This window comes from Neocloeon triangulifer, unplaced genomic scaffold (assembly GCF_031216515.1).
Source record: "Neocloeon triangulifer isolate White Clay Creek 2 clone unplaced genomic scaffold, ASM3121651v1 ptg000001l, whole genome shotgun sequence".
NCBI classification, from domain to species: domain Eukaryota; kingdom Metazoa; phylum Arthropoda; class Insecta; order Ephemeroptera; family Baetidae; genus Neocloeon; species Neocloeon triangulifer.
The window spans coordinates 7,987,097-8,008,856 of record NW_026775544.1 but is presented as its reverse complement, the minus strand read 5'-3'; the positions used below and the strand labels follow the sequence as shown (position 1 = coordinate 8,008,856).

The 21,760-nt window shown below is 39.5% G+C and overlaps 1 protein-coding gene across 2 annotated transcripts in view; it reads left to right on the top strand.

Annotated features, from left to right (window-relative positions):
• Positions 1–21,760, top strand: part of LOC132205515 (hemicentin-1-like) — a 210,292-nt gene that overhangs the window by 187,239 nt on the left and 1,293 nt on the right. The window contains exons 5-13 of one of the 2 annotated variants that reach the window (XM_059634617.1): positions 3,253–3,468; positions 10,916–11,067; positions 12,987–13,131; positions 18,840–18,970; positions 19,760–19,919; positions 20,322–20,615; positions 20,711–21,025; positions 21,173–21,499; positions 21,553–21,707. In XM_059634617.1, coding sequence (XP_059490600.1) covers positions 3,253–3,468; positions 10,916–11,067; positions 12,987–13,131; positions 18,840–18,970; positions 19,760–19,919; positions 20,322–20,615; positions 20,711–21,025; positions 21,173–21,499; positions 21,553–21,707 — 1,895 coding nt within the window. Of the gene's footprint in view, positions 1–3,252; positions 3,469–10,915; positions 11,068–12,986; positions 13,132–18,839; positions 18,971–19,759; positions 19,920–20,321; positions 20,616–20,710; positions 21,026–21,172; positions 21,500–21,552; positions 21,747–21,760 lie in introns of both variants that reach the window. The other variant, XM_059634610.1, reaches the window with a different exon arrangement.

Below are 21,760 nucleotides of genomic sequence, written 5' to 3'. Positions count from 1 at the left end.
ACATTTCTCCTTTTCTTTCAGAAATTTCCACCTTGTTATAAAATAAATTAATTTTAATCTTTTGGTGATTTAAATTAAATATTTTCACAAATATTTAAACTCGTTGATTTTGGTTAAAATTTTCTGCCAAACACGGTCGGGATTGGATCCTACTACTATTTCTGAATAAAAATTTGGAATTGACTGTGGTCGCGCGCTCTGTAGTTTGAAGTGTTTTTTTTTTCTTCTTCTGCTCTGCTTCTGCTTGTGATAAATATACAAGAAAACAGTAAATTCATGTTAGAATGGATTAAGGGAGTATAAAAATCATGTTAAGTTTCTTGTGTTTTCAATATAATATATTTCCAAAGGAACCTCTAAAAATTAATTTGTTATTTTTATTCTTTTTTTAATTAAATACTGTACATTCATGGTAAAAAAATCTAAGTTTGTACTACATTATCATTGATATTACATTATTTGAAAAAAAAAACATTTTGCAATTTTTTATTATCAAATTCTTTTGAATATGTATACAAATTTCAGTGCCCGCAGCTAGCGATTTATACCTTACATTATTACAAGTATTCCTTGTTTAAGTATAATTAGATACAATTGGCCGGGGAAACCCGGAAAAAGGTTATACAATCCAGGCGGCGTTCCCTTTTGTAAACTCGCGTCGGCTGCCATAATAAGGGCGGAGAAACATATTCCACAAGGAAATCAGAGCAGCTAGATTATGCGTCAGTATAAATACATGCGGGGAACAGTCTCGGCGCTTTGCTGTGAGATCCGAGCTTCCTGTGGATATACATGCGTCAGTCAGTCTTTTCCCTGCAGCTCACCACTTGCTGATTACATTTTTATGTGACCAGTAACGTGCCGTCGCAGCTGCAGTGTTGCGAAATGCCCCTTTAAAGCGCCGTCATCATGAATAAAACCATTTTGTAATGTTTTTATGGATATTTCTCTAGTGGGATAAAAGTTGTTTTTGATAGGAGTCGCATTGAAAAAAATTTAATATTTTATGTCGGGTGTATGTGAAAATTGGTCTGATTGGTTTTAATAAATTAGCCACCCACAAGAACCGGTAAAGGGATTATATGATTTTCAAAATGCGCTTTTTACCACGGCCTGGAGCACAAATTCGCGCGCAGACATGCACATATTTACTCAGAGAGCCTGAAAATCGCGACGCGTTTATTTACTTAGCGTCTAATGTATTCCCCTGCGATGAAAAGGTAAATTTTGCCAGCAGAGCTTTAATCCCTCGGCGCGCGAGCGGAAGCGGGAATATTATTCTGAACCTCTGACAGGCTTCAATCAAAATTACACCTAACAACGCACGTGCAGGAAATTTTGGAATTATTTTCGCTCAGTCAGAAGTGTTTGCTCCCGAATTTATTGATCAGAGATTAACAAAGTTATTGCCCTGCTTGCCACGTCGATCCTAATCGACGAAACGAGAACGTGCGGAGCAAATGTCCATCGAGTTAATAAATGCAATTGCGATTTTAATGGAGCGTCAATTTTGATTACGACTGCAAAGTGCAATCGATATAAATTCCCTGTTCTCGCGTGCTCACTAATTGACGAGCTCTCAATTGCGAAATTTCATTTAACGCTCCAGTGGTCCTTTGAAATATCATCACCTCCACTTTTTCATTACGGACCCATTTGCAAAAAAGGACAGAAATATATAATTTTATATTAAAAATTTATATTCGATAAACTAACAAACCATTCCTTTTGAATTCGTGATCATTGTTAAAGACGGCATTTATAATGAGGAGGCGCAAAAGCTGGAAGCGGAAAATCGAATTGCCACGATTTCCACGTGCCAATTAAATGGCAAAAAAATGAGCAGACGATATATCCGCGGCAGCTAAGTCGAGTCTAAAATTGCACAATGGTGGAGAGGCTTCGCTTCTTTTGATCAATGCGCTACTTAAGAGGCTTAATCCATCTTTTCATCCGGCTCTCCTTTTTTGTACGCTTTTTGAAACAGCTCTTCTTTGGCGCATAATTGAAAAATATCAAATGTGAAAGAAAGTCAGCCTTCAGGTCGCCGTTGATAAAGTGGGAAGCACTGTGGGTGTGGAAATAATAATGATACCTGCTTTGAGAAGAAGTGCATTGTTAGCAAACTGCGCCGTATTCTTTGATGGAGAGAGAAAAAATACACAAGACGAGCGAGTCCTTGAGATATGAAACGCTTCAATTTTTCTTAACCCTTATCAGAGAAGTTAATTGAATGCCACCATCTTGAAAATGGAGTAAACATTGAGAGAATAAAATGGAAAAAGCATGTACAAATTTTATTTTCAACTTCATATGTTGAAGGTTAAAATTAAATGATAAAAGCTATTTTAATATTTTTAATTGTAATTTTTTTATGAATGAATTTATTTTAGTAATGTAATAATTAAAAAATATTAGGTTAAATCGATTCATGGATCTTTTAATGATATTTGACGTTGTTTAAATTAAAAGCATTTGTAAAATTTAATTAAAAAAATATTAATTATATTTCCTTTATTTCTTAAACTAAAACTTTCATAAATCATTTAATTAAGACCGAGCAAAGCATGACAGATAAATATCCTGAAATTCTTACTTTTTCCTGAATCATTATGTCATTATCTAAAAATATTTATTTGGTATCAAAACAAAATCTACATTGAACAAACCTTCGATGAGCAAGTTTAATTAATCAATCAATTTTGCTGAACTTTTATATTTACTTGTTTGGTCTGTTTCCTGCTGCTGATTAGAAGCTTCATTTCATTATTATATTAATTTTTTCATTTACTGTGCCTGTCATTCTTGTATCACACACAATAAACTTTTATTTATGGTGGTGAAAGAACAAACACAAAAATAAACAGCATTCTGGCCAAATCTCTACCAAATATAATAGTGTGAGGCCGAAACACGGGGTGCGTTTGACAGGCGCCGTCTCTGGGGGTGTGCACACTGACAAGGGAAGAAACTTTTCACGAGATTCGCGCGCGAACTCCCCTAGTCAGTCGCTGTGAGGAATTATCCGCAGCTTAGCCATCAATAACGCAACGCCTGGGATATTCAAAGAGCAGACTTTTGACATTTATGGGCACTGGAGCTCAGGTGCTACTTTTTTCCAGAGAATTTGGCTTTTGTTTGGCTAAAGAAAGGAACTTTTAATGTTGCTTTATCCCTTCTCTCAACTCGGCGCGTCCTGAATTTTTCAATAGGAAACTTTAATTGGAACTAATGGCGGAAACTTTGTTACAGGTCAGCCGGTGCCGAGAGTGCGGTGGCTGCGCAACGATGTGGTGGTGACCAGTGCGACGCCTCGCAGAAAGAAGCAGTCGCCCAGCGGTGTGGTCAGCGCCGAAATTCTAATTGACCAGCTGGACAGGAAGGACGTCCATTCGGAACTCACTTGTCAGGCCATTAATAATAATAAGACGGCGCCCCTCTCGGCCAGCGTCCACGTCGACATGAACTGTGAGTGTGTTTTCTATGGAACTTCCGACCTCCCTCCCGCTTTTCTTATACGCGGCTTTACCGCCTCCGTTTTGACGATTCTGCTGATGCACCAAAACATTCCCGCGGTGCTGTGGCACGTGGGAAAAGTTGGCGCTTGCGGTTTCTTTTTCGTGCGAAACGAAGATAGATGATGATCTGCGTGCCAAATCAAAATTCGAAAAACTACTCTTGCTATTTTCTCCCAGCTCAAATGATGACCAGTTTCTAGAAAAGAATTGCAACCGTTCGTAGGATAATAATTAATCGTAAATAATATAAATGTGAAAATAAAGTATGGAATAATTTGACTAAAAATACTTATATTGCAAAAAAGGATTAAAATAAATAAGTTTCCTAATTACAATAATTTAAATTTATCGTAAATTTGAATACATGTATTGGTGAGAATAACTCTAAAAAATTTTAGGACGAATGATTTTCTAATAATATTTCTGCAGAGGAGAATTGTTATGGATTAGATTTTACTATTGCTTCATTAAGCAGAAAAGCTTAAAGAGGAAAATGCTATTTTGAACTAACAAAAGCACCCTTTGTATAATGAAAACACTTATTTAGAACAGGCAAATTAATTAAATCTAGCAAATTAAAAAAGTATTTTAAAAGAAATAAGAATGAAAGTTAAATTATATATGATAATTTACAATTTAAATTTATGGATAATTTTGTTGATACAAAAATGGTTTGATAATATAATAATTATTTATTTTACATCTCTTCAAACATGAAAAATTTAAAGTACTGAAAATTATTCTTTAATATTTTATTTTTTGCTCAATTTTTGTCTCTTGAAAGACAAGATATTCTGGTTGATTTGTTTTATGTTTCTGCGACTCAAATAAAAATAAAATAATATGTCCTTTTAAAGTAAAAAAAAAATCGGCGCGTCTTTTGAGATACGTTCCTATTCAGTTCACTGCAAAATCGAGTTACATCAAATCTTGAAGTTAAAATAAACAATTATCCCACCAAGATTCTAGAAAATTCGTAAAAGCGCTTATGTAATACAAGGAATAATGTGATTCCAACTCTGTTTCATTTTTCCCCGTTTTTATCGATACGTTTCTGTCACAGTGAGCACACTTTGTAATTTGAACCCGTCCGTAGAAATAATAATATAAATCCGCCACTGCGTGCAAATCCGCCCGTTCTGCGAGAATAAATAAAAGCGTGTGCGGAAAGTGATTTCCCAGGTCTATCGATTTTCCCGGAACAAAACGCGGCGAGCAAGAGAGAAGGCTTGTGACAGACGGCCCGTTCGTTTTGGAGAATATTAAACCCGGGGATAATTTCTTACAGCAGCGAGTGCGTGTGTGTATTGCAAGCTATAGGAAATTACCGCCCACCCGTGCAGGCTCCGCTCCTTTTTCCTTGCTTTTTTCATTTTTATATTTCGATATCCAATCTCGCAGTATGAATTTATTATTGATTATGAACAAGAGAGAGTTTCTCATTCAGTTCATGTTTTCAATTTATTTCAGCTCGCAGCTATTTAGGATTGGCGAGCACCAATTCACGCGCGCGCGCACTCGCCAATGACTTGCCGGCAGCAAAAAGTAGAGAGAAAATATTGGGGAAAAAACTCGGCCCTAAACAAGAGTATTTATTGGATTTTGATCAAGTAACCGCAATCGGGAGCCAACTTTGGCCTGAGCGGGCCAAACGCAGCGAAACAAAAGCCAAATATTGCCGGGCCGGCCCGACAACGATTTGCGCGAAATTGTTTCGCGCGACCCCTTTGGGCGGACGGGACAAAAGTTGGTGCTAAACTGGACGTGGCCATTACTTTGGCCGGTTTATATGGGCTGCTGTAATTTGATTGTTGGCAAGCAAAGGGCCGACGGAGGGTCCTACTTGCCTTATTCAATCTTGTTAGAGCCTAGGCTACTTTTTGCCCGCCTGTAGATCCAGTTTTATGTAATTTACAAGTGCACGCAGCGCCGCCACTCCACACTAGAGAGACGCACGAACGCTCAAGATTTTTCCTCGGGCAGCCGCACCTAATTCGGCACCGCGTTGCGAAATTATTTCCCGCCGCTGGAAATTCTTAACTTCGTTATACGGCAGTGATTGTGCTGAAGTGTGCGACCTCTCTCTTTTTTTAATTTCGCGCTCTATAGCGAGGTGATTTAGCCTGCGAGGCTTTCGTGGCAAATTGAGAGAGAGAACGAACTGCGAGAGTTCTTCAACGCGGCTTGCTAATAAAAATGTGCAAAATCTCCCAGCGTTATAAACTCAACGAGCTTTTGTTACACGGAGGGAGTGGAAATTCGATGCCTATGCTTAAATTCATTATGTTGCGTCTCTTGATTTTCTCACTTTCCCAAAAGACCCTTCGCTAATTTGCAGTGCTCGTGACGACCTCCATAATAAATTAATAATTTTAGCAAAACGTTTTCAAGGTGGAAGAAAATGTATTGAATTTTGTAATAAAAAGAGCTATTTTCTAACTAAAATCTTAAATAACTCCTCTCACACATTCCCAACTATAATAAAATGTTAAAATTTAAAAAAAAAATACTTGATCATTAACATTTATTTATTTTAGTGAAATTTTTAAATCATGTCTTGAGCAAAATAAGTTTTAAAATTTTTTAAAAAAATTTTAGATTCTTTTCAGGATTTTTTTTGTATCAAAATTTTTCAAATTTAGGAATAGTGCATACCTGGTGCAAAACGTATGCAGAACGTATGCTGAAATTGTGCAGCTCTTCTGCATCAGTTCTACACCAGTTCAGTACCAATTCTGCTCCAGTTCTGCACCATAGCTGCAAAAGTCATATATTCGAAATATTAAAAAAAAGTTTCCAATCATTTAAATAAATTTAAAAATAAAATTTCTTTTTATTTTAAACCAACATAACTAGACATACCTTTATAAAGAAACTTCGTTTGAATTTAATTTGATCGTTTAATTATATTTTTCAGAGATCTAGAAAAACTGAATTGTGAGGCCAAAATTAAAGACAAAAATAAAGCCTGTTTTACTGAAAAATAAATAATAAATAAGTAAAATTTCTATTGAACCACTAAATTTCGGCTAACTTTCATCGCTTTCAGGTAGCAAAAATTTATTGTTTTTTTTTTTACTTTTTTTTCGTATCAATCTTTTATATTTATTTCAGCGATGTACATTCCTTTTTTCTGGAAATGAACTATTTAATAATATTGCGTTTTAATGTTCTTATAAAAAATCCCATGAGAGAACAATTTTGTTATTTTCAGAATATAGCACGAAATAGAAACAGTTCAACTGGACCCTTCACAAAAAGTGCGGAATTTCACCATTTCCATGTTGTTTTGTATTGTAACAAAAACTTCAGTCTCCGTGTCGAATTTGCTAAGGATATCACTTTTGTGTTTAACTTTGCCGGAACACTGAAGAGCGAGCCTGTCGCCAAAATTTCGCAAGTGGCAGCGAGACTGCTCTGCGCATTTCGAGAGCGAGAAACTTCGTCTCCCAGAAAGCCCTCTGTCAATAAATACGGCGCACAGTTGCGAAAATCAAGTTTCAATATTTATTCCCTCGGGCGCCTCTCGCGTTGCTTTCCGACTGGTATAAATTTTTCCGCTCATAAAAAGCGAAGGAAGCATTGCTCGCTATTTTCTATTCCCCAGCTCCATGTTTTGCACACAAAGAATGAAAGACACAATACGTTTGGCAGCGGCGGAGGAAAACATTGTACGACCGCAGAGAAGGGATAAATTTTCTCTGAATATTGATGTAATGCGCAGGTTTTGTGCAAAAGTGTCACCGTTTGAAGCTCTCCGAATTCTCGATCATTAATTCTTCAGAGAATTTGATACGGCTGTGAAAAATAATGACGAGCAAAACTCCGCCTTTGTCAGCGCGCGCTGATGCTGCCTGAAAGAGAGGAATAACAAGCACCGCGCTTTTCACTTATTCCCGTGCGTCAGCAATCTCTTTTTAATTCCGCAGGACAGTTTTTCGAATCAATTGCGCCGGTTTAACGTCCCCCTTTCTTTCCAACGGATTTGGCGAATTTTCTGATGTTTTAATGCCCGTTCAGTTGGCAAAATAAATAAAACGTTAATCCAAGGATTTGTTGTAGCAACACCAACAAAGGCCTGTGCTCGCGCATTGTGTCGACTGTCGACTCTCTCTGGCCATTGTGCTGTAGAGAGAGTCGCTCTTTCGCACACATTCGCACACAACAAACACACGCAGAGCGCGGCGGCGGCAACCGACGAGTTGTGCTCGCTGCACAAACACTTTGGCACAATGAAATTACAGATTACTTTTAATTGTCGAGCCCAAGCAAAAGCGGCCGCCGACGGCCCGCCCATGCTTTTGCTATTAATAGATTTTGCAAGTTGAGTCTCCTTTTATTCGCAATCGCTTCAATGGGATTTTGCTTTTCTAGGGCTTTGCTCCTATTGTTGCTTGGTCCTTTGCTATATAGCGTCGCGAAACTTTGATGGGTTTTTTTTTAATTTTGATCTATGGTTTGAAGGTTTCTGGATTTATTTTTTACAGGGTAAACTTCACCAGCACAATTGGCTCAAATCATTTTAATGTCTAGATCGAAACTCAATTTCATTCATATTTGACGGATAAAGAAAGTTCCAAAATAGTTTTTTATTATTATTTAAAATTATTAAAATGTCACGCAATAGCTGGTTAAAATAATTTTATATTTCAACTACTTAATATCAATTATGCATGAAAAAAATTAATTGGATTTATTAATTTATGTTGCAATACAAAAAAGATATTCGAAATTCAATGAAAAAATACATTTTTTTGTTTTTTTGTTTTATTGTTGATATCTAATTGTATTGCATAGTTTTACATCAAATAGCAAAAGTAAAAACCTTCTTGCTAGAAATATCTATCAACTCACTGTTTTTAATCTATTTCGGCGTCTGGCTGCGGTAAAGTATTAACTAAATGTTTCACTTGGAACGCCGTCTCGATCTCTACCGCAATAGCAAGAGCTAGATACGCCTCCAGAGTAATAATTTCTCGCAATTTCGGCAGCCGTTCCAAAAGTTCTTTTCCTTTACCGACCGTTCGAAACTTTTTGTGGCCCATTTTTGGCCCGAACCCGCAAAGGGGGTGAGTGGAGAGGAGCGAGCAAGAGGCGTAATGGGATTTGCGAAAACAGCTTCGACAGCTCTGGAGGCACGAATATTTTCGGATGCAGCGTCATGTTCTGCGGAGCAGAGCGATTTGAATGAGTCTCGCCGCAACACAAACAAGACGACTAAGCACCTTTAAAGGCGCCCCCGGTAGTAAATAAAAGATGTCGTCGGGGCTGAATTCAATTCGGGCCGCGCTCTTATTCCTCACTCTCGAGATAAACAGAAAGAGATGAGGTGAAGCCGCCGCCGCCGGAGAGAGCGAGCAAGTCTGCGTGCAGCGTGTGTGAAACGCGGCTGTTTTTCCGCCCTTCATCTTCCTTTTTCCTCGCTTTCTCTTTGACAAGCTCACGGACAAAGTGACACTCTAAAATGTTGGGAGGCAAAGTTTGTCTGCAATAATGGAAACTTCAAGACGCTGCACCGTGTGCCGCCTCCGACACCCTTCGTGCGACGGCGATATCGAAATGACAGCCTGCCGGCGTAAAAAGCACTGATTATTACTATTATTCCCCGCGCTAAACACAATGCCGAGAAATTGAATCCAACTCTAAAGCCGGAGTTTTTCCCGGTCAATTGTTTCCACACGCTTTCCCTCGGGCCATGGTGGTATTTTTCTGACTGGCAAAATGAGATAAAAACGAAACTAATTCGATGGAACGTGGGGGTTCGATCAGGGTGCATATTAAAAATTCAGAGCCAGCAGCGGAGGGAGAAAGGAAAGAAAGAAACAAACTGCTGCCGCTATCGAAATTTTATTTCCCTATATTTATAAATTTGGTTCGTTGCCATTGGCGTAATGTGCAGTTTGAAGACGAATTTTTTCGCCAGACCATACACAGCTGGCATCGGTCCAACGCGAGCTTAACAAGCAAAGTGGTCTGCTTTTGCCCATTTTTATGGTCTTATTTGTTCGCCGGTTTTTTGAGTAGAGTGCAATTTCTCAAACATTTAATATTTTTTTTCTTTTGTTTCAATGAAAAATAAAAAGTCAGGTTGGCAAATTGCGGGTCTTCAGATGCATGTGGCTGCTGAATCTCATTTCTCCTCTTTCGCTCATCCCTTTCCGTTTCTCTTTGACGTGATGAGCGCACTTGGCCTTTGTTTGCCCTGTCAGCGGAGACGCCGTCGCCCGAGAAGATACAACTTGTCTTGGCTGTTTGGCGAACTCGAAAAAAAAAGATGTTTTGCATATTATTTGCTTGTCAGCCGTCTGACTGATGCAATGATGCCTGCCGCACGCACACGCCATTAATTATTTCGCCGCCAACGAGCAGAGCGGAAATAAATTAGGCTTGTTATTTTTTTGTATCATTTTTTTAAGCAGGGCGCATATTTTTTTTATTCATTTGATATTAACCAATTTCACGATGAGCTCAGATTGATTTTCGTACCAATAATAAGCTAAAGGATCAGACGAAAAGTTACGAACATTTTTTGTTATTGGAGAACGGCGAAGTAAGATAAGAAAATTTAATTTCCATATAAACGAACGAAATATCGAACTGATAAATAAATTGGTTTTTCTCAACGTCTTCTTTTCCAACTTCCTTCTTCTTCGTATAAAGTTGTTTTCCCTCGATATTCTTTTACTTCCTTCCTTCATCTGAAGAAAAGTTGATCCTCTCAGTTTTTCTGCCACCAAACACAAAAAGCGAGCGCGCTCTTGATGAAATTTATTGCAAGTCTCGAGAGAGTATGAACGATAAAAACAATGAAAGTAATGCTAAACACTTAGCCTCCGGTCACTCTTTTGCGCCGTGATTTATGACAGCACGTGTAAAGTACAATATCGCGCTCAGCAATTTCGACCACTCGGGCAAAAAGCTGCTGCCACCTCTTGTGCAAATTCGCTCTGGCAAAAAGCAGAAAGGCCCATCTTGTTGCGAGAGTCGGGCCATTCTTCTTCTTCTTCTCGTGCCATTTTCCCTCCTCAGCTGCTGCTCGTGCGAGTTCACATATTAAATTTCAAATGAATATATTACTGTCATGACTTCATATTAACCCATCCAGAGAGTTCATGCGTGTGTATGCCTAGTGCACATACTTTTGCCGCAGTCACATCTTGCGTTTCGCTATTTCTCGTCACCCTCGCTTTTCGGGCAGCCCGATATGTATATTAAAATTTACAGTACAAACGCTGTCCCATTTCAGCACACGCATACGGGCACAGTTTATTTTGAATTACGACGCGCCGCTGTTCCGCACCAAAGTCATAAGTAGGGAACAAGTTGTTGGTCTGGAAACTAACGCGGCCTCCGCTTTCTCCTTATTCCATTTAATGAGCTTTGCCGTTTTGTTGCAGTTCGGCCCCTGAACGTGCTGATCTTGGGTGCTAATCAGCCTCTCTCGGCCGGTCGGCGGTATGACCTCCTCTGCCAGTCCTCAGGGTCAAGGCCTCCAGCGGCCATCACTTGGTGGAGGAATGGACAACGGCTCACAAAGTCCAAAGAAACTGTAAGTGCTAATTTTGTTTCTTAATATTTTTGTGATAATATAATTATTTATTTGTTGAAACAAATGCTTTAATATTAGATATTTTTATTTACAAAAATTAGTTCCCATCTTTTTGCCATAAAATTCATAAAAAATATTTATGAAATACAATTGGAACATTTTTATAATTATATATTAAATTAATGTATAATTTTATCCATAATAATTATTGGAATTTATTGAAGTATTATTTTAATGTTTACTATAAATATATAATTATTATTGGAAATGTAGAGATCAGTTTTTTCCTCGTTGCAGAAATTACTTTTATTCTAAAACAATTGGCTCTACCAGTTTCGGTCGGTTTCGGTCAAGGTCTGCTACACTATTTCATGATAAAAATTTATTGTATTTTTTCTTTCTGCTCATGAAATATAGGGTCGCAGACCGTGACCGAAATTGGTAGAGCCATTTGGTTTTTTAATGAATAAAAGCAATTTCTGCAACGAGGAAAAGACCTATCTCTTCATTTCCGTGATCATCTCCTCAAGTGTCAATTTTTTTTAACAAAAGTAATTGTTTATTTATGCAAATTCCTATCTTCTGTCGTCAAATTATTTATATTCAATTGTTTAAACCAATTGTTGAAACTAATTGTTTTATTTAACAACATTTAACAAAATAATGTATCATAGAATACAATTTTCATGAAATTTTTCCTTACTGTTCACAATTCAGAATTAAGGTATCTTTGATTTTTAGTAAATTTTAGGCTTAAAATTCAAATCAGCTGCTGTATTTAGGTCTTCAGCTTGATTAAATTACTCAAATATTCATCAACCCCTTCTAAATTTAAAACTAAGCTACTTATTCTTATGGCCTGCATTTCAAATTGTAGCAAAATAATATTTTGATTTATAATTAAATTTGTTAACGACAACACAGCACTCCCATGATGTTAAATTAACGTAACGTTAACGGATCTGTTAGAAACCGCGATTTGCCCTTCGCGCGTTTACATAATGAAGCAAGGTGTTCTCATCAAACACATCAAAGACTACGATGATCATTCGAGATTGAAATTTAACTAGAGTGCGATAGATGCAAGTAACTTGATTACATTCACCATTTCCTCTTGATTCTCGTTAACCTGCACTTTAGAGGTTATGCGCTTCGACTCCTGTGTAGTTTGCATTTTCAATTTCCTTCTGAGGGTTTGCGATCCGTGGTGTACACACAAGCACACACGTGTTGCAAAACCAACATCAGAGTCAAACGAGTCACTATTAATTAGAGTAATGTTGGCGTTCACTATCGTTTAATGCTGTTTGAATTCAGAGTTTTTTTTTTATTTCAATCAATATTATGCTTGCAATTTTGGTGTAAAATTTTTCATGGCTCCGGATTTTATCGTAATTTGATCATTTTATTGTGTTTCGTACAAATATGACTGAACTCATCCAATATTGATATTCGTCTTTTGGCTAAAGCGAATTTCAAAATTTTCACATCTGCGTCACAGGAAAAAACTTTGTTTTGATCCCAAATGAGGATGAGCCGTATTGATTGGGCGGAGGCGTGTTTATCCCATTTGTTAGCTCAACCATCCATCAAGTCCCCGACCGACTCCTGACCCCTCGCACATTCGTCACTTCATAACGCCCAGTAAAGCATTTAGCAATAAATGGACGGCAGCCCAACAACTGGCGACGGCCCCCCTTTATTTCTTTCTGCACAATTGCCGTGGAGAACATAAAAGGGTGCTGTCTCGGAGAAAAAAAAGAAGTACGACGAGCATAAAAAGGAGACGTGCTAAGAACATAATTTACTACGGTCTGCTAAAGTCCTTCCGCAGATTTAGACTTTTCTTTATCAACTCATGCAAATAAATGTTGTTGGTTTGTTTCCACAATTTCACGAGCCATTTGTACTAATTGCAGTCATCCAACGACGGCAACACGACGACGTCGACGCTGAGCTTCACACCGAGCAAGGAGGACGAGGGGCACTACTTGTCGTGTCGCGCCGAAAACCCTCACCTCAGCGCCGACGCCCTGGAAGATGGTTGGAAGCTCGAGATTCTCTGTGAGTACCGCCGCTTCGCAAATATTTTCTCTGCAAACACGACGCTTGCTTATGCATATATATCCGTCGTCCTTCTCTGCTCTCTCCTAGCTGATTTCATTTTGCAAAATCACACACGCGCGCGCACGGCCTCGTTTAAGTCCTTAATTCGCCGAGCGAGATGTTTGCTTTAAAATTTAAGATTGCAGCGCGATTTGCAGTGGCGGCGGCGGCAGCGCGCGCTGCCAGCCCGACCCAGCCGGCGCCTTTAATTATTTCTGCAAAGTGGAACATGACGAAGGGTTTGTTTTCGGGCCAGCTGAGTTTTCGCCGCCTCCACTCGCACACACACACACACATGCACAATAAAAAGCGGCTTTTTACGAGGCCGCCGACGCACTAAAGAGCATTATTATCGCAAACTGTTTGGCACAGAAATGAAACCATTACAAACGAACACACCGAGTATGAGGCGCGATGAGGCTTGAGAGCAACTTTTCGGCCCGAAACCGCACACATAATTTTGCGGTGCCTTTTCGTTGGAAACATATTTTGCACCGCCTCATTATTCCTCGGCGGTACCAAGAAAAGTTGCCGAGGAATGGCTCATATTTGTGTGTGTGTTGGTATATTTCACGTCGCCTTTGTTTGTTTGTTCCTCAAGCACTCTTTAGAATATATACAACGGGGCAGGAAATAAATTTCATTGAAACAATGCAAGCAGGAAACGGGAGGTATTTTATTTTTCCTGCCCGCGCGCTCTGGAAATATTACCAGCTCAGTATTTTATTATTTAGGCTCCTTATAGTTGGATGAAAAGCTGCAGAAGTAAATGCCGGAGAAACCGGAAAGGTTAACTTTTTGTTCTCCCTCGCTCTCTTTCTCTCATCTCCTATCTTTCTCTCTGCGCGCAAAGATAAATGAAGGTAGGGAGGCGGAGATACACCATAAACAATCTTACGAGATACGGGACAAAGATAAATCTATTGGAAAAATTTCGTTAAGGAAAAAGTTGATGGAAAAAGGCCGGTTCGCACAGAGCGGATGCCGGTCTCGCTCGCTTGCTCGTCGTTTGATAATAGGATAGACATTTTTTAGTGTTATACGCGGATAGAGCTTATGGAATGAGTCGATTGGGAAATGCTGCCGGTAATACGTGCCAATTTATAACCGGCCGGCTTGTCTAGCAAAAAAGGACTGCGCCCTGCACTTGACCAAATGAGCGCAGCTACATTTATAGCGTGTTGTTGTAATGCGAGAGACTCTTGTATCAATCACATTGGGTCGGCTCCAACTTTTTTACTGCCGTATTCATCACTTCGGCGGCAGAGCCACCCTCAAATATTTAGCCTTGCTCTGGCTGGTGTCCTCGGCTACATTCATCTAGTCAGTGAAGCTCACAAAATGTACCCATTAAAGTGTTATACTCAAACAAGTTGCGTCGGGTGAAAATCATTTCGGTTTGCCGATTCGTCGCTCTTGAAGAGAGGCAGGTCTTCTTCAGCTGAAAAGTTTGCTTCGCGGTGGAATTGCGATCAAATTTGCTGCCGCCGAATTAATTTTGGAACTTGCCTTTGCACGTGTCTGCGATCGATATTTTGTGCTGGGGTTCCATCCTAAATTTGGCAAACGGAGGTAGGAAATCAAATTAATTTTACTCCCCGTGCAAAATTTTGCCAAGACAAAAGCCGCGTTCTCAGAATTTCCTCTTCAAAAATTCCTTCGCTTTCCTTCCTCCTACAACAATGCAGCCAATTCGCCGACGGATCATGAATGAGGTGCAGTATTATCAAAATGTTTTCACGCTCTGATTGAATTGCTGAAAGTGATTGGATTTGGTGGCGCTTGCTTTCCATTTATTCGGCGCGAACTAAATAAAATTTGATCGACGCCTTTTTTATTGTCGGCGCTGCCAGAGGCGCGTCTCATTTCAGCGTCCCTCTCGCAGCCATCGGAAATTTAATCACGTTCTGTATTAAACTTTTTATGCTAATGCCTGATATTGAAACTGCGCCCAAAGATCTTTAAAAGTTTTCAATTTGATTATGTAAAATAAAACACACTACTACTGCGTGTGCGAGTGATAGAGAGGCAGAGAGAAAGAGATGGAGGTGGAAAAAAGAGCAACGCAAGCCAGGCGGCTGATGTAAAACTTTCCTTTCTCGCCGGCAGTTATGAATCGATCCTGTAGAGAGATTGTAATTTTATATGAAAAGGAAAACTTTGACCTCTCCCGTCAACTAAGATTCTCCTTTTGCAATTTTCCCTATACAGTGATTTCTTTTGAATGGGAAAACACAATTTTTCAATTAATAAGATAAGATTATTAAAATTCAATGAAACAAAATTTTATTTTAATATCTTGAAGAAAGACACTTTTAGCTAAAACAAAAAATGTTTTATCTAAACCGGTCTTTTAACAAGTTTGACCTCCACTTAAAATTGACCTTTCCAAGTATAATGCCTCTCCATTGTAAGCACCAAGCGCTCTGCTGCCCCACATTCCAGGCCATAAAATTTTAAACATGCCTTACTTGAGTGTCTAAGATTTGGAGGTGCTGCTTTTAGGCTACTCCTGAGGGTGGCTGCTGCCCTTTATCTTGTTAATTTCAACTTTGTACGAGACGGCAGCTTGAGAGAGCGAGACGAAAAGGGAAGAGTCCACTGTGTCCCGCATCACTTGACGTGCAGTTTAATGACAAAAGTTTGAGTTATGTTTCACATGAGGTAAATGACCATAAAGATACCAACTGCCTCGGCCTGTCTGCGCGATCCCTTTTCATCAGATACTACAACACGCCCTGCAAGGATAGCTTTCGAGCCTCTGGGAACATAAACAGGCATTAACTTCAAACGTATCAGACTTTATGGTGTATAAGCATAGCGGCTGTGGCAGCGAAACTCGTCTATTGCCCACCCACCGTCGAGCAAACTAAGGTCTTATTTTACACGGGAAATGCCTGATATTGTAATGGATGGAAAATTATTTTACCTTCAGCGCGCACCGGGCTTGTTGTGTAATAAAAGTTGGCGCAGCGCGCTTATTAGTTATCTGAGGGTGGGAGAATGGGACGCGCCCCCTGAAGCTTTTTGCGCTCTAATACATGCACAAATATTATTTATGAAGGAAATATGCCAAAAGCAAATTTGAGAAGCTTCCTTTGACTGACAAGGAAAGGGAAATGTAAGACCAAATTAATCCAGTGAAACGTAAATTTGCTTAAAATTCTGACATTTTGGTTTCATACATAAAATAAATATGATCCATGGATATTTATATTATGCAATGTGCATGGTTTAAAAAACCTTATAAATATAAATAAAATTTTACACTTTGAATATGATAAAAATTCTTTTTTCCTCTTGCAGCTAAATAATTATCATAAAATGACGTATTTAAATTTTTCACTCCTTTCAAATCGCAAAAATCTTTTATAATATCTAAAATTTAATTAATCGAATTCTCTTTTACCATAAATCAGTACTTTTCTTTTCACAAATCCGGGCGAGTTGTGCTTGTCGAGGTCACAAAAAGACACACACGGATGAAAAAGTGGGCCAGTGAAATGAAATGATGCCAATAGCAATAACAAGTGGGTACCGAGAGAAATTCCATTATTGCCGAGATAAATCCTCGTTGGCATATAATTGACTTTTCTCGATACTCCTTTTTCCGCTCTTTCTCTCGCTTTCCCCGCTCCCACTCTATATATATATCTACCCTAGTTTTCCGCGTGCCCGCTAAATTCTTAATGGCACGTGGATTTACGCCAAGTGTGTTTTTCCTCCATGGCCGCAAAGTGTTGAGCATCTGCAATCGATTCTGCCATGAATTGTTGATGGCGCGTTGCTTTTTTACAATCACTCGCCGGCACGCGTATATCAGCCGGAGTCGCATCCATTTTTGATGCGCCAAATGGGATGATCTAACTGTGCCTTAAAACTGTTTTGACAAAGCATAAATTTTTTCGGCCGTTCCCCCTTGGCAGGTGAGAAAAATCGGCGCCGTCTTAAATAAATCTTTTGTGCGTGCCCTCGTCGCACCTGCTTTTGTTTTTATTCACATTTTGTCGTAAAACTTTACGTGCTGCCTAAATTGTACTGTCGTCCTCTTTTTTTCCGAGCTGATGTTGTCATGGAGAGTAGCGCAAATCGTGTTCAATAAATTCAGACACGTAAATATATTATAACGTTTCAAAAGCATAGCAGCGACTTCTTTTCTACGAGACAAGGGAATTTTTCAGTTTATACATGTAAATTGAATTGTTTTTTATTGGAAAAGTTTTCAATTTTGTGTTTGTTAAAAAACAAAATGAATCCTACTAGCTATGTTTTAATAAGAATTAATTTTAATTAAATTTAAAAAATAAAATGTAGATAATTTGTGAACAAATTCTTAAAAAAAGTGATGAAAATATAAATAATTTGGTCCAATAAGTCATCAAGTTGCACCTTTCAAGTTTTGGGTTGAGTGGGTTGAGAAAAGTAAGATTATTCAGAACATAGGCCAGAAAAAAGTCAATCTTGTTTGTTTTTTTGTCTTCGCATAGAGACTATTTTTATAGTTATAATTTTTCATAAATTATTCATAAATTTTACCCCAAACCATAAGAAACCTTACTTTATTTTCAAACGTGCAATAAGATTTTTCCTCAACGCCAACATGTTTTTTTTCCAGTGAAAAAATATGAAAAAAAAAATTGATCGGTTATTCCCAAGAGCGAAGGATTCAAAAAGATAAATGAAGGCGCGAGGCGAGCTGCGAATTCCCGAGCTCTGATGAGTTTTTGAGCGCGAAGCCGCTTGAACAGCAAAATTTGGGCGCGGAGGGTGATTATTTTTTGCTGCCGCTGAACGAACGAGAAGCACATTTATTATGTAGCGAGCGCGCGGCCTTTTTGCCGACAAACGGAGAAACTCGCGTTGCTAAAGCAGCGCAGCCGCCGCCAGGTGGTGGCGCATGGGAAATTAATGAGATGAGCCGTTCTCGCAACCTAATTGTGCGCACTCGACTCGACGTCCTCGATATTGGCAGAATTATTTATTTTTCCGCGCTCTCAATTTATCAAACCGTGCCGCGTGGACAGCCGAAGGGGTGCGTCAGGCCGATTTTTCACCCGGCCTGTTTATTGTTTCGAATTTGCCTGGCGAAGAATTATCAGTGAAATTGATTTAAATTAATGGACACTCGGCCGGTAGAAGAGCGACAGGAAAAATAAAAAATTCTAAAAAAAAAACTCCCACCGGATTTTCGTCGTTTTGCGCTGTAAATGTTTTTATCGCAAGCACTGCAAACGAGAGAGGGAGAGAAATACGAGCTGACCGAATATGTAGTGATTTCAATATTATTCATACGCCTCGTTTCCCGCTGACGAGGAGCAGGACGTGAATAATGATTTTGGGGCTTCTGCTAAAAATTTGTTCGCGCGAGTGATTCTGCGTGTCTCTCAAAACAGCGATGTACTAATTTTCCAGTCTGCAGCACACCATGTAAAAAAATTAGCAAATAAATACAACCCCTTCATTATTTTAGACATTTATTGTCAACAAAAAATCCATTCCGCTGTTTGAACTTGTCTTTTGTAGCACAAAGGTAATTCAAACGGAATCGTAGGGAAATTCTAAGCACCAAAATCATGAGTTTCAAAATCTTTTGATGCTACTTCGTTGCAAAGTTTGACGCTCAAAGTTGGTAGTTTTCTAACAAAAGACGCATTCGCTTGTTGCAGACATCCCGGAGGCGACAATCCACCTTGGAACCTCACTCAGCCCGGACAACATCCGCGAGGGGACGGACGTCTACTTTGACTGCCGCGTGAACGCACGGCCGGCGGCCTACAAAGTCGAGTGGAGACACAATGTAAGTTCATTTATTAAGCCGGCGGGCAGATTTGCCTCATAAGCAGATAGCGAATAATCGCTTGTGTGCGCGCCGCACCAAACGCGGAGGGGGTGCATTTTATTTCTGCTGATTACGCTGCAATTCAATACTTAGGGGTCGAGAGCCAATTATTATTTCCGTCAGCAGAATCAGCAGCCCAAGGATTTGTACTCTCCTTGCGGCGCACGCAGATTTACGATTCTTTCAAATTAAAATATTAATAAAAATATATTATTTTTGATTTGTCTAAAAAATAAAATTTATATTCAAAAGATCGGACTGATAATTAGTCTAATCAGACCATTTTTGTTCGGGAGTCAATTAATTAATCCTCTACGTGGCTTCATTTGACCTAAAAAGAGCATGCAAACTCCCCTTTTCTCATAATTTATAATTTTTTTTATCAGATTTTACAATTTAATATTGAACAAAATTGTTCCGTTTTTAGCAGTGAGCCCTCCTTGAGTTATGAAGCTAAATTATTATATTTATTAGAGAGAATTTTTGGTTCTTTTTTTCACAGCCAATAAATAAAAAAGTATCAGCAGCGATGTTTTTTGTTTCTTGAGGAAGTATTGATTAAGGCGCCTTTTGACAAGCCATTCCCCGTAGACTTCGTTGCTGCTAAAATTGTATTTAGCAGCGAGAGTGCTGAAATGAGTTAGGACGTGGGCCCAGAGCAATTTAGTTGTTTTTATTTCTTCTGACCCAATGCCTGCTTCTTTTCGCAGCATCCAATCCTCACTCCAGTTGTTTTCCGTGTTTCAGGGGAAGCCTCTAAATCACAACACAGCAGCCGGTGTAATTGTCAGCAATCAAAGTTTGGTCCTCCAAAGAGTTGGGCGAAATTCTGCAGGAAATTACTCGTGCGTCGGTTTTAACACCGAGGGCGATGGCGAGAGCGACGCATTTTTCCTTGACGTCCTGTGTAAGTGGCTGAGCGTAAAGTGATTATGGCCAAACATCGCTTGCTTACTCGTGTGTGGAGTGTGGCTTATTTCCATGAACCACCTCGTAAAAGAGAGCAGAGCACTCTGCCAAATTGATTCCCAACAGACACTTGGTGTCTTCAGCAATAAAAGGATTCATTTATGCGAAAATTAACTGAAATTTATTGAAACTATGTAAAGTTTTTGTTAGTGAAACTCAATTATCCTAAATTAGAGACAAGTTTCCAAATTTAAAGCCAAATAAGGTATGCAACCTGCTGCGCATTCTCGTGCTGCATGTGGCATAACCAGATTTTATCCTAGAAACTTTGTATCGATCTGTACTTCAAATTTGAATTGATATATATGCAAGTATTCTTAAATTAATTTAAAATTACCAGACGCTCCGACATGTCGCCCAACGCAACCTCGCGTGCACGGAGTAGCCAAACAGGAGCGGGCACGGATTCAGTGCAATGTGGACGCAAACCCACCAGACCTCAAGTTCAAATGGACCTTCAACAATTCAGCTGACAGTGTAGACGTCGCCTCGGCCCTAGTGACCTACAGTGGCACCCAGAGCTGGCTCAGCTACACCCCCATGACAGAGCTTGACTATGGGTCCCTCCTGTGCTGGGCTTCCAACAAAGTGGGCAGCCAAAGGTTGCCCTGCGTCTTCCATATCATTGCAGCTGGTAAGGAATAGTTTTGATCCGTATTAAAAACTTATTTCAATTTTTATGCAAAAAAAAATCATAATTGGTTTAAAAATGAATTTTTTCATCTACAGGTCGTCCTGACCAAGTTCACAACTGCTCAGTTCTGAATTCATCAACCCACTCGTTTTCTGTCTCGTGCACTGAGGGATTCAACGGCGGCCTACCCCAGTCTTTCATGCTGGAAGTCAGGGAAACCACGAGTCATGAGCTGACGGGAAATGCTACCGCGCCAAACGCTCCCAAATTCATGCTGGGCGGACTCAAGCCGGGCACCAGTTACCGCGCCATGGTCTACTCAGTCAATGCCAAGGGCAGGAGTGAGCCGGTCGTTTTGCACGCCAACACCCAACGCCTCCCGGAAAAGCAGCTTACCACTTCAGACTCTGGTATTAATTTAACAATAAATATATTATTCTTTCTTTTCTTCTGTGAAAAAAGGATCGATATAATATTAAAAAAAAAATCAAACTGACAATAAAATTTATTATTTAATAAATTCACTTTTTTTAATATTCTTACTTAATTTTATATAGATCGGCCCCGCTCAGGCATGAAGCTGACACCAACAATGAGTGTCCTTGTTGGTGTGGCCGCCGCACTTTTGGTAGTGGCCCTTGTTGCCTGCGCCGTACTCCGTTCCCAGTGTCCATCAAGAGATCGACCAAAGAACCGAGCTGGACAGCAGGGAGGAGTTGACGGCGGCTCTTGCAGCATCGGTCTGGGCCTTCTGGAGAAAACTGGCTCCAGCACACCCACCACACTCAAACTGGAGCCCCTCGCCGCCATGGGAGCCGTGTGCGATGGATCTCCTCCGGACGGAGGGGATGAAAAAGACCCCGACATTATTCCACAGCCCTGCAGTGAGAGAAAATAAATATTGATTCAATTGATTTTTAAACAATGATTTTTTCAGTCGATCCAGATGAGGTTGCCTTTTTGAGACATCGACAGTTAGTATCCACGATAGACACGACGCCACCTCACGGCAGGAGCTCGCACATACCTCCTCCAGGCCAGTTTGCAGGGTACTGCACCCTTAGGAATGGAGGACTGGGACTAAGAGACCTTGTAAGACGCTCTCCACATCTAAATGAAACTTATTTTATGGTACAATAACGAAA